General features: G+C 41.9%; 1 protein-coding gene across 1 annotated transcript; it reads right to left on the reverse strand.

Moving 5' to 3' along the window:
• Positions 1-414: 414 nt before the first annotated feature.
• On the reverse strand, positions 415-11,439 carry stx12l (syntaxin 12, like). The gene is made up of 10 exons (XM_079503552.1): positions 11,350-11,439; positions 8,893-9,037; positions 7,745-7,814; positions 7,274-7,373; positions 6,602-6,739; positions 5,823-5,866; positions 4,372-4,483; positions 2,623-2,695; positions 1,369-1,451; positions 415-682 (listed from the first exon to the last, which is right to left on the reverse strand). Exons 2-10 carry the CDS (start codon positions 8,990-8,992, stop codon positions 590-592), a joined length of 813 nt encoding a protein of 270 aa, XP_079359678.1. The 5' UTR covers positions 8,993-9,037; positions 11,350-11,439; the 3' UTR covers positions 415-589.
• Positions 11,440-12,275: the final 836 nt, after the last annotated feature.

The following is a 12,275-nucleotide window of genomic DNA, read 5'->3' on the forward strand; positions in this document are numbered from 1 at the left end:
ATTAAAACCGGGAAAGCATCCGTTTTTTTTATTTGAGCTATTTATATATATATAGGCCTATAGCAACATGTTCTTCAGAAACTAGGATTTATAACAGTGGTTTAGAACAGTGCTTCTTTTCAAGTTCACTGCGCCACTTTTGCCGCGCTCTGTGAGCATGTACAGTGTACATCTGCTATTTTGAACATTTTTGAAGAATCTTTTGGCAAGCTTTTCAGATGCGGCCAAATATAATTATCAAAAGTTTGAGAACCTGCACTGATTTTAAACACCATTTTTAGAATCGACGTCAGGTCTTAATGGGTTAAACTATAGAGGCCAGTCCACCACACCATTGCTACTCCTTGAACCAAACCAAAACTGACCAGCTGACAAATGGTACCAGACTGGTACCATTTGGGGATAATGGTCGCAAGGAGTTGCAATAAGTTGCAGTTGCAAGGAGTTGCATTGCTATGGACTGGCCTTAACACTGAGAATGTGTGCACTCCAGAGTCCAGATGCCTCCAGTGTAGGCCTACTGCTGGTCTCATTTGATGAGAATGTGTGTGCCACTCCAGATGCCTCCAGTGTAGGCCTACTGCTGGTCTCATTTGATGGCCTGCCAGATGATAATGACCAGGATGGTGAGGACCAGTGTCATCACCATGGCCAGGATGCACATCCTTTTACGAGACTTCCTCTGCAAGAAGATACAAACAGAAGTCGTGCTTAATCATTATGAGCGCATCGGATTGCAGTCTAAATCTCAGAAGTACATTTGCGATGGGTTCCTCCGCCAATGCTTTTTTTGTTCTCATAGACTTTTCCATTAATGCGGAAAGTAAAGAGAGTTTCATGTTTTATTCTGCAACATAAACTGACACTATTCTTCTATTAATTGCCTCTGTCTTTTGTGGAAATGTTCTTGTTTAACAAAACGTGTTAATATCATGTGCCTTTGTTTGCTGAAGAGCTTATTTTCATAATTGATCCAAAATCGAATGCAACGATTCCATGGAAGATCCATGGCGAGGGTAACTTCTGTCCTGGCCTACAAACCGACTCCCTGTATTGATCAACAGCATGACTGGTCTGCTGACCCTAGCGTCCCTATGATTCTATTTTAATAGCAGTTCTACAAGATCACAACAGGTCACAAAACAAATTGTTGTGAGCATTGTGAGCTTGCAGATCTGCCATTTTCAGCAAAGCTATTTTGTGTAGAGGGAAAACATAGGGGCTGTAGTAGACTGTTGGGACCAACTAAATGTATAGGGTTTTAGTGGATAAAAACAGCGTCTACGACGTGCACCAACACCAATGCGTGGTTGTTTGGATTCAATCGATAATGACAAATGGATCATTAGCCAGGTGGTGGTGATGTACCTTGTAGTATGCTGCCCTTTGAAGATGGGCAGAGCCTCTGTCCACATGGACCTCAGCGCTCTCCACGTTCGCCTCGATGCTGTCTGTGGGACAGATACCGGTCATGGGTTCATACGATTGAATGGTATAACTCCACTAGAATGCATGATGCCAGCATGTAGCAGATCTACACGACTCGTTTCGAGCTTGTAGATCTGCTGCTTTTGATACTTTTTTTATTTTTTTTTATACGTTTTTATCCCACGATTTTGTAACCCATTTTTTCACCCCTGTGTCAATTATCTAATGTGATCCTAGGCTCTCTACACACCCTCCGCCAACCTAGTCCCCATATATGGGGGACATGGGGAGAGCAACGGACTTGAACTCATGCTTCCCTCATGCCTGAGTGTCCAAGTTGCTCCTTTACACGTGACAGGGGGGAGTTTCCCTGGTTGGACGTAGCGCGTGGAAGGAACACGTTATTCCAACCAGTTCCTTTCCCCTCCATCAGGCGCCCCGGCTGGCCAGGGGGAGGCAGTTGATATTTTTTAGAGACCAGGATTACTGCATGTTTTTGTGAGGGTATCTACCCTAGTGGACACGGGGATGCTTTTGATACTTTTGAGTGACACTGTAGTAAGATGAAGTAGGGCTTAAAGAAACCCACAAAAAGTTAGAATATGGAGATTTTTTTTCTGCTCGACAGCAACGGTATATAACATATTTATACACACGCAGGCTACTGGGCAGTGAGCACATGCACACGCACACGCACACACACACGCAGGCTACTGGGCAGTGAGCACATGCACACGCAGGCTACTGGGCAGTGAGCACATGCACACGCAGGCTACTGGGCAGTGAGCACATGCACACGCAGGCTACTGGGCAGTGAGCACATGCACAGATGGATAACATTTAGAAGTACATATGCACACAGCACCTTGAATCTTGATAAAATACCTAACACACGCACACACACATGCACACAAAATAATCACTTTGTTATAAATGGCAGTAAAGGGAGACTTAAACATGGTTGTGCAACATCACATGTGAGCGACCCCGGCATGCAGCTAAGCTACCGTATAAGAGCCCTTGGCCTTACTGAGTCAAATGTAACATAAAAACATGCCCGACAGGAACTGTAGCCAAATAATGGCCCGCTGCAGGCTGCATTTTGCAATCGATTTTGCAGCCCGGGCTATTTGGAAAAATATGATAAATCAGCCAAGTAGAGTATGTGGAAGAGGAAACGAAAGCACTACTTACCGATCATCTCTCCCTGGTCATGGATCATCACCGCCAAGTCTTTGAAGATTTGGTTCACATCCATAATGTCCGACTGAAATTGACAAAAAGAGAGTAAACGATTGATTGACAGTGACGGCATGAGTGGCATTCCTTCCTCTAAAACAATGCTTCTCAAAGTGTGGTGCAGGGACCCTCTGGGTTCCTTGAAGGGGTTTCAATTGAGGGTATGCGTGTGACATCATCATCATACCCGGAAGTTATGCGGGAACGCCTACTGAGTGTCCAAAAACGACTTTCTGGCCTTGACAGCCCATACATCCAAACAGAAAAGTCCTATTTGATTGCATTAAATGACTTTAAACAACATTAAATTAACTTTGTCACTCACTTTGCCACTCGATCTGCCATTTAATTCACTTTATGCATGCACATACCCTCAATAGAGCGTCGCAGTCCCGCCCCCTTTCATGACAACGCCAGGCCCAGGAAATGAATCCCAATGCATTTTTCCCATAGACATTTCAAAACGTATTTATTTAAAGACCTTTTAAGCGTCGTACGAAGCCAACTTTTGTCGTGACACACTATTTTGGACCAAACAAATAATTACAAAGATCAGTTTTTTTTCTACTTTCTTGTTTGGCCCGAAAAAATTTGTTTGTTGTCATGATTTGTCACGACAAGAGTTGGCTTTGTCCGCGGCGTAAACGTCTTTAAATAAATACTTTCTGAAAAGTCTATGAGGAAAATGAACGGGGATTTATTTTCCGGGTCTCTCGAGGGGGCGGGACAGCGACACTCTATAGAGGTGTACAACTGGACACATGGAACCAAATGGAAGTTTCAGAACCACTGCTCTAATATGCAGTTATTATACTGTTCACGTGTACCTCCAAAAAAGGCCTGGACGATATTGACAAAATATTTCCAAATATTTCAAATGTTTGATCAAATACCTCAATATTAATATATTAATGTTGAAGGATCAACAGATGGAATGTCAGAACAGGTCAGCTCCATATATGGAGATCTAAGGGTTTGAGGTCAGATGTAGAGTTGCTGGCCAATATTGATGACATCTAGGATGTCCACATCAGGGAGATCCATCCCTGATGATGTCACGAGGCATGACCATATGGAGGTGTGGGGTGACACAGACAGACGGACTGGGAAATGCACGTTTTCATAGTAAATGCGAACTGCAGTCACAATAATGACTTAGTCAAATAATAGTCATTAGTGGATTTTAGTGCTCAGAATGGGATAAAGTACCATGTTGGGAGCTTAATAAAACGTTAATTCGAGGTCGCACTAAGAATAATAGTCGTCCGGTCGGTGCTACACAGCCTGGAGCGAGCCTTGCGCGGAAATTCTCTGCTTATTTCACGCATTTCACTGGCACTGGCCTCAGTGATACCGTCTATGGTATCGGGTGGGATTGTGTACCAAGAGAACCACGAACAGTGAAGCTGGTAGTCAAATAGTGAGATAGCAACTCACTTCTGCATAAACCACTACTGCACGTGCGTCTACCATTTGAAACCCTACTGTGCATGCCTCTATAATCTGAAACGCTATAGCTATTGGCTCTCTGTTGGCCTCGATATTGAGGCCAACCAGGAAGTAGACGTACTTCCGGGTGCTTCAAACGCCACTGAGCAACTTTCATTGAAATGAATAGCTCAGTGCAGTCCGTCCCCCGATATACTGTATTATAACTCTATATGCAGTAATATGGATCTATTGCCCAGCCCTACAGTACTATACCTCCAGCTGTCTGATGTTTGTCTCCCGTTCCTTGATAACCTCCAGATCCTCCTCTGTGATGCTGACCTCAGCTTCATCCTGAGTCTGGTCTTGAGCCCAGTCATCATCCTCTCTGCAAAATAAAATTATCACATATTCACATTAACCACTTTAACCCTAACGTCCCTGTCGTGGGGCTAACGTCCAGCGGAAATAGCCGATACAAGCAAGTTGACGAAGAGACGTAGATGGGAAAGAATCTGAGGATCTATTATAGATCCTGGGGGACTCCAGTTAACCAAGTACAGGGTTTATTTGGTGAGCATGAATCTATAAGCTATAAAGTGTGCAGCATCTCCAGAGAGATGGAGGGCTGCACAAGGAATCGGGACACATGTAAGAAATCAAGTCCTTGTACCAAAAGAGCTAATGTGCATGTACACGGCAAGGAACACTGCTGGAGCCAATTTGGGTGGACTATTTTGGTTTCTTTTTCTACATTGTGGAGATATAATTAGTATGTCCCACACCAACATGCTGTCACACAATCAAGTAATAAACAGACACAGGGCAGTGTTTGTTCCGTGGGAGATGTAACGGTTCTCACCGTAAATAGCCTAACACAGTGACATAAAGTTACATAAATTAAGTCACCCTATTCTTTTCTGCTGCTTCATTCATTTATCTGTTCACCTCCTACTCAGTATGATGCATGTGTAGTGCAGGTAATCAGTGTGTTGCCAGATATTGCAAGATACATAACAGACCAGGTCTATGAAAACAAGCCTATAAGAAGCAACTAGGCCTAGTTTTACCTCTTTATCGCGGCTATTTGAAAATAGCAGATCTACAAGCTCACAACGTGTCGCATTGTGAGCTTGTAGATGTGCACAGGAACACTTACATTGTGCTGAACCTCATCAACCTTTTTAATTCATTTTTTTTGTCCAATCGGTATGGTATGTATGTTATGGCAATGCCGCTTATACAATTGGGGTGGTTGGTTGTATTTAGTCTTCCTGCTCTTCTATAGAGACATTTAGATCGTGTCAAAGGTCATGCCTCACCTACTAGACACAGGATCTGACACAAATGATGTTCTGGTGATCCAGGTTCAATTCATCCCCTACGCAAGCAGGCCAGCTCTGTTAGCTCAATGGTAAAGATTTCAGCACTTCAGCAGGAAACCAAGTTCGAATCCGGCGTAGAAGAGGAAAGTTACATTAACCCATTTTGGGCGGGAAGATCTACAAGCTCATAGCGCGCCACCGAGTGGCGCGCTACGAGCTTGTAGGTCTGCTATTTTTGAAAAATCGTGAAAATATTTATTTCAGAAAACTGGAGGATTTAGGAGATTTTTTTTAAATTTCGACGTCAGGCCTAAATGGGTTAACTAAAGGTATGGATTGTAGCATCCATCCACCGCCGTGGCTATCGCTATTGGGCCAACTAGTCAGTCGCCACAAACTTACTTTTCAAATGTCACCAGTTGCTCATCCACATTGCCACCATCTCCCTACAGATTTGAACAAAGAAGATTAAATCAGACCATACTAATGATTTCCATCATCAATTATTAGTCATTATTTATAGTGCTTGTGACTATAGAACTATAGAGCGTCGCAGTCCCGCCCCCTACCAGGGCCCAGGAAATTATTCTCCGTTAATTTTCCTCATAGATTCCTCATTTATTTAAAGACGTTTACGCCGTGAACAAAGCCAACTCTTGTCGTGACAAATCATGACAACAAACACAATTTTTTGGGCCGAACAAATAATTAGAAAGAAGAAAAAAACGTCAGGTTACAACACTTTTTTGGTTGTTTTTCTTCTTTGTAATTATTTGTTTGATCCAAAATATTGTTTGTGTTGTCATGAGTTGTCACGACTCGAGTTGGCTTTGTCAACTTATATTAGACAACTTATATTAGACAGATTTATACTTAAATACTTTTTTGAAATGTCTATGGGAAATAATGCATTGGGAATCATTTCCTGGGCCTGGCGTCGTCATGAAAGGGGGCGGGACTGCGACGCTCTATACTATATACACAAACACATACACGGACAAAGTACATTCGGTTATTTGTCCATGTCCAATGATGGACTATATTGAAGTCTGACGGCAAAGGTTAATTTGACTAGCTAATCAATATAGTTATATAAACGCGCTAGCAATCGATAGAAAAAGTGCCACAAAAACAATGGATGGTTGCAGCACTGGCCAAATAACAAAGCAGGGTGGTGTCACCATGAGGCGGGTCCCAGCACGGGCTCTGGCCACACACTCCTTCTCCTTCTCGGCCGCTCGTCGCTGCACCGCCTGGAAGTTGTTGAGGGCCGCGGAGAAGTCATTCATCAAACGCTCCTTCTGTATTTTCTGCTGTCTCTGCAGGAGAAGAGAACAGCTTATGGCTCTGTAGATATACTATTATTACAGTATATGGAACAGTGTAAGTACGGTCCACTACAACATGGTGCACCAGATGCACTTTCCTCCCGGACCATAAAAAACCCTTGAACACTTGATACAGTAGGTAATGCATTGCATTATATTACAGTATTATATTATAATAGTTACTTCTATGAGCAGGTGCACTTTTAGAAAAAAGTAGTTAACTAACAATATGTCTGTCTTGGTGACCAACAGCTTTGTTGTAATGATCACCAGGCATATAGCATATTCAGAGTAGATGTACACAACCATTTCCTAAGCAAAAATAAATAAAAGATAAATAAAAAAAATCATAAAACTGAGGCATGTACAGTGCTAGTATTTTACGATCAAACATATTTGCAACATCTTGTACCGTATTGCACACAGAATACATTTACATGTCCAATGATTTTAAATCTAAATATGTGGTAATATATTGAATGGACCACATAAGATGGACGGAGAACTGAGAGAAAACAGACTCACTTGTTCTGAGGGAGAGTGCGGTAAAGGTTGGGAGCCGAGCTCTTTCAGGTGGTTATTAGTCTCTTTAGCCAGTTGGTTGGTGTAGTGCTGTACCTGTTGGCTGTAGAATAATAAAGACAGATTTATACTTATTTGCGTGCCAGTGTTTCGCACCGGAAATAGCCAGTTGACGTGTGTTGTGAGCTTGTAGATACAGCTATTGTTGGCACGCAACTAAGTGGAAATTAGGAGTAAGTCTTCAGATGAAAACAAATGCCTGGGTCATTGTGTAACGGCCGGGATCTCTCGCGGTGGAAAGCCAACATCGTATCCACTATAGCCTAAAGGGGAATATTAGTTCCAATATTGTTTGGTGTCACACAATAATGACATCATGTAGGCTAACAGAACTAATAATGTTGGATGGTGACATCTTTGAATTCCATAGATTCAGTGGCATCAGGAGAACTAATGCCAAAAGTCCATACTTACAGTTTCTCCTGTAGCTCTGGGGTTTCCTGTCTTGTCCCCATTTGTTGCAGCATGGTTTTGATCTGGCCAGCTGCGGGAAAAAGCACAGAGACGTTCAATCACCGGGAAACTGAGCATCCCAAGGCTTCAAGTCCATTTGTGTAATAGTTTTTAAATAGTGATAGCCAATGTCGGCAACCTGGCCAGTAGACGGAAAAGTGTATTTTCTTTGTAGTTATAAGGGGAATTATTTCCTATAACTTTTACATTTATTAAAATATATGGGGAAATGGAGATCTAACCAGAAAACTGGAAACCAGGTCTATTTGTCTGCACAACTGCTCCAGACTCAATCCAACTAATTAGGGATCCCCCTGTTTGCTGTCCAAGGTGCTGAAAAAAGTTATTCAACAATTTGCTTCATCAAATCTCCAATATATACCTTCTCGCCACCTATCTTAATTAGAGATGTGTAGAGAGAGTGCCACCTGCAGAAAACATCACGTGATCCATGCAGCGCTCAAGTGACAAGCTGGAGTTTTAAATACATTGTTTTCAATGAGGGCGGCGCCTATTACAGCAATTTTAGGTATGTGTTCAACATGATAACTGTTTTTTGTATTGTACAGTTCATTCCCTGAAGAAGGCTGTGCGGCCTCTCTCCTTTCTCAGTCATAGTTTTATCTCCTGCGGTCAGCACCTCCCCACTACTGGTGTAAGCTCCTACCTTCCTGTTTGTTAAAGTATTGTACAGTGACAACTAAAGTCTCTAATGTTTATGTTATACTATTACTAAAAAATCACACCCGTGTGAACTGAGTGGTGTAAGGTCTTATATAGACTGATCAGCTGTGGTCTGACGTAATGTCTGACGTAATGAAATCACACCCGTGTGAACTGGGTGACCGTAGCAACCATGCTCATTTTTTACGAACAGACAGACAGACAGACAGACAGACACGTAAACTAACAAAGCCAGTCGTAGGAGTGGTTTACACCACTCAAAAAACGATACATAAAGTGATTTATGATTATTAAAGCTGGGCTGTTGCCTTTCATTCACTGATGTGACTGAAAGGCAGTATTTCTCGCATTACTGCCCGCTCAGAACAGAAACTCTTTAAATGTGCTCTTTGGAGACGTCAATATAATTCAACATGAACACTTACTGTTCTGGGTGATCTTCTGGATGTTGCTGCTGCATGTCTGAATGAGGTTGCTGAAGTCTCGCGGTAACGAGCGGTATCCTTCCACTCTGCCATACGACATCCTGGCTGTAGATGTTCAGACACTCACCTGGACAATTAAGACAAACTAACAAACAAACAAACAAACAAACACACACAGGCACAACGTTACTATAACAACACTGTTGATAAAATACAGGTTTAATGCAGTAGTTCTCAAAGTGGGGACCCTCTGGGTGTCCTTGAGGGGGTCCAGGGGATCTCCAGCTAAATCAGTTGAACCATTTAACCCATTTTGACCTGAGATCAGATTCTAAAAATGTCTTCTACATCCTGACAGTTTTCTGAAAAAGCTATGTTTCTATGTCAGTCGTTCTTCAATTTTTCAAAAATAGCAGACCTACAAGCTCGTAGCGCGCCACTCGGTGGCGCGCTATGAGCTTGTAGATCTGCTATTTTTCAATAGCTAAGGCATAACATAATGCTAACACCAAAAGGGGTTCCCGCCCAGAATGGGCTCGCTATACGCGTATAACACATTGCGACGTGCTGTGAGCTTGTAGATATTGCTATTTTCAAACAAGCTTGGAAACATTGTGTGTCACAACACACATCTTATAGTTCTGCCTGCAGGGTCACTGGCACAAAGTATTGTCAAAGAAGGTCCGCAACCAAATAGATATTAATTTGGGGATTCTTCAAAAAAAAACACCCCCGTGTGAACTGAGTGGTGTAAGGTCTTATATAGCCTGATCAGCTGTGGTCTGACGTAATGTCTGACGTAATGAAATCACACCCGTGTGAACTGAGTGACCATAGCAACCATGCTCATTGTTTTGGTACGAACAAACACGTGGACACGTGGACACGTTGACTAACAAAGCCAGTTGTTGGAGTGGTTTACACCACTCAAAACAAAGTTTGAGAATGATTGGGTTAATGGATAACACAAATTACAAATTCACCACAAAATGTGAATAAGCCCTTATTCACAAATTAAGCTAAATCAATATTTTATCGTTTTGTTCTGTGCATGTGACCATGTTAAATGACAGGATCTGTCACCTTTTCACATTTGAAAGTCAAACACACATTAAACCAAATCCTAATTCTAGATCACATGGGCTCTAGATTTCAGGTTAATTGCTCCCCTCCACAAAATAAACATGTGAACTGCGGACCAACACCCTGACAAGCACTTTGAATTGCAGGAGTTGAAAAAAGGTGAGCTTGTAGATCAGCCGGTTTTTATAGTAGGACGTGTGTTGATTAGGCTACTTGTCTTCTTTCTTTCTTTCTTTCTTTCTCTCTCTCTCTCTCTCTCTCTCTCTCTCTCTCTCTCTCTCTCTCTCTCTCTCTCTCTCTCTCTCTCTCTCTCTCTCTCTCTCTCTCTCTCTCTTTCTTTCTTTCTTCTCTCTCTCTCTCTCTCTCTCTCTCTCTCTCTCTCTCTCTCTCTCTCTTCTTTCTTTCTTTCTTTCTTTCTTTACTTTTCAGGTATTAAAAGGGCCTTTGAACCAATTAAGTCGTTAAATTGTCACATCACTGTCATCAGGGACCACATGTTGAGAGCTATATGTTCTATAGTCTAGATCTAGACTCGAGTGTCCACATGCCATATAATCGTCATGTGGCCATTCATTTAAATTAAATACCCATGCTTGACGCTGACTAATTGTATATAGGCCTTGTAATTCTATAGCATAATATCCAGGGGGAAAGTAGGACACATGCTACCAGGACCTGTTGGCACTATAGCACTAACTATGATAGCACTAACTATCATAACATAACGCATAACGGCCTTCTCAAAAGCACACAAATCACATAACAAACATGATAACATCGCATTAATACAGAAATCACGGCAACCGGCTCGGCTGACAATGCGAGCCACGCAGTCAGATAATCATGGACTGATATAGTGATGATAGCCTAGATTCTATTATGGAATATCTGGTGAGTGGAAACTCACAGCAGGCTGTCACTCACAGCAGGCTACATTGCATTTGCATCATGGCTGGAACAGAAATGGCTCAAAGAACAAACAAACACGCACTCTAAAATACACCCTCACTTAAAACAGTAAAGAGGAGACGGCGAAGTGCGACGGAGCAGATCCTTTTAGTGTCGAGTCGACTGTTGTCCGATGAAGCGCTCCATCGTTCATCATGCAAAACATACACACTGTAGGCCTATAGCTAGAAAAATAGTATAACAATAGTAGCCTATACCCTACACCACAACAACCAATACAAACAAACAATATCCATTGTGAATGTTGTGCATTCGTTTTTACATCACTGACAGTTTCAGCGTTGATGACTCGCGCCAGCCTATTTCTGTCTTTCTACAAGACGACATATGGCAAGGATTGAAGCACGTTCTACATTCATCGTCATTAAAATAAACTCATGCGAATTCACTTGTAAAAAGCCTTACTTTGTCGATGATATTGTGGCGCTCCCAATATAAATGTCGTTTATTAGATTTGTTCGAACGTAGACCAGACCCAGCCCCACATGCGCGACGTCACCGTCACACGCTCAAAACACTAATCCGACGTGCGCCTGCATGGATAAGCCCGATTTATGCTTCGTCCTAGGACGGTGTCACTCGCCCAAAATAGCCGATCGATCTACAAGCTCACATTAATACTATCAATAATAATCAATAATCCTCAGTTGTTGTTGTTGTTGTCCTAGTTCTGGTTTTCTGGTTTTATCCTCTTTGCAGATTTTGTATTTGCCTGTAGGCCTATACTTTCATTTAAATGTAGGCAATAGGCATATATACCATTCTACAAACTATTCATCATCACTATCATCATCCCAACATAAAATAGGCTACAGTTCCAAAAATAATAAGAATCCTCTTATTAAAACGGTCACATAGCCTATCGATGTGACTGTGATTTAAATTGTTATTAAACTCAAAGATGCATGATTTATTATAATTGTAATAGCCCAGGGGTCTTCACCTGGGGCCCAGGACCCCTAGGGGGCCACCAGAGTTACTACAGGGCTGAGTCACCAAATCTGTGATATATATATATATATATATATATATATATATATATATATATATATATATACTGTATATACTGTACAACCCTCGCATCCCTATCTTAAGGAGAACCTTATTCAAAACTAGCAGATCTACAAGCTCACAACGCCTCACACTGCAAGGCGTTGTGAGCTTGTAGATCTGCTATAGTTTTGGCAAAGACGTATGGTGTAGAGGGAAAAAAGAGCAGACCACAGAGTATATGTCAATTTTACTTGAATCAAAGTTAAACACAACATTGATGTGTTGTCAAACAAGACGCTATATCTATATGAAATCTATACAAAAAGAGGTTAATCTGC

Source organism: Electrona antarctica (assembly GCF_951216825.1).
Source record: "Electrona antarctica genome assembly, chromosome: 6".
Classification (NCBI taxonomy): domain Eukaryota; kingdom Metazoa; phylum Chordata; class Actinopteri; order Myctophiformes; family Myctophidae; genus Electrona; species Electrona antarctica.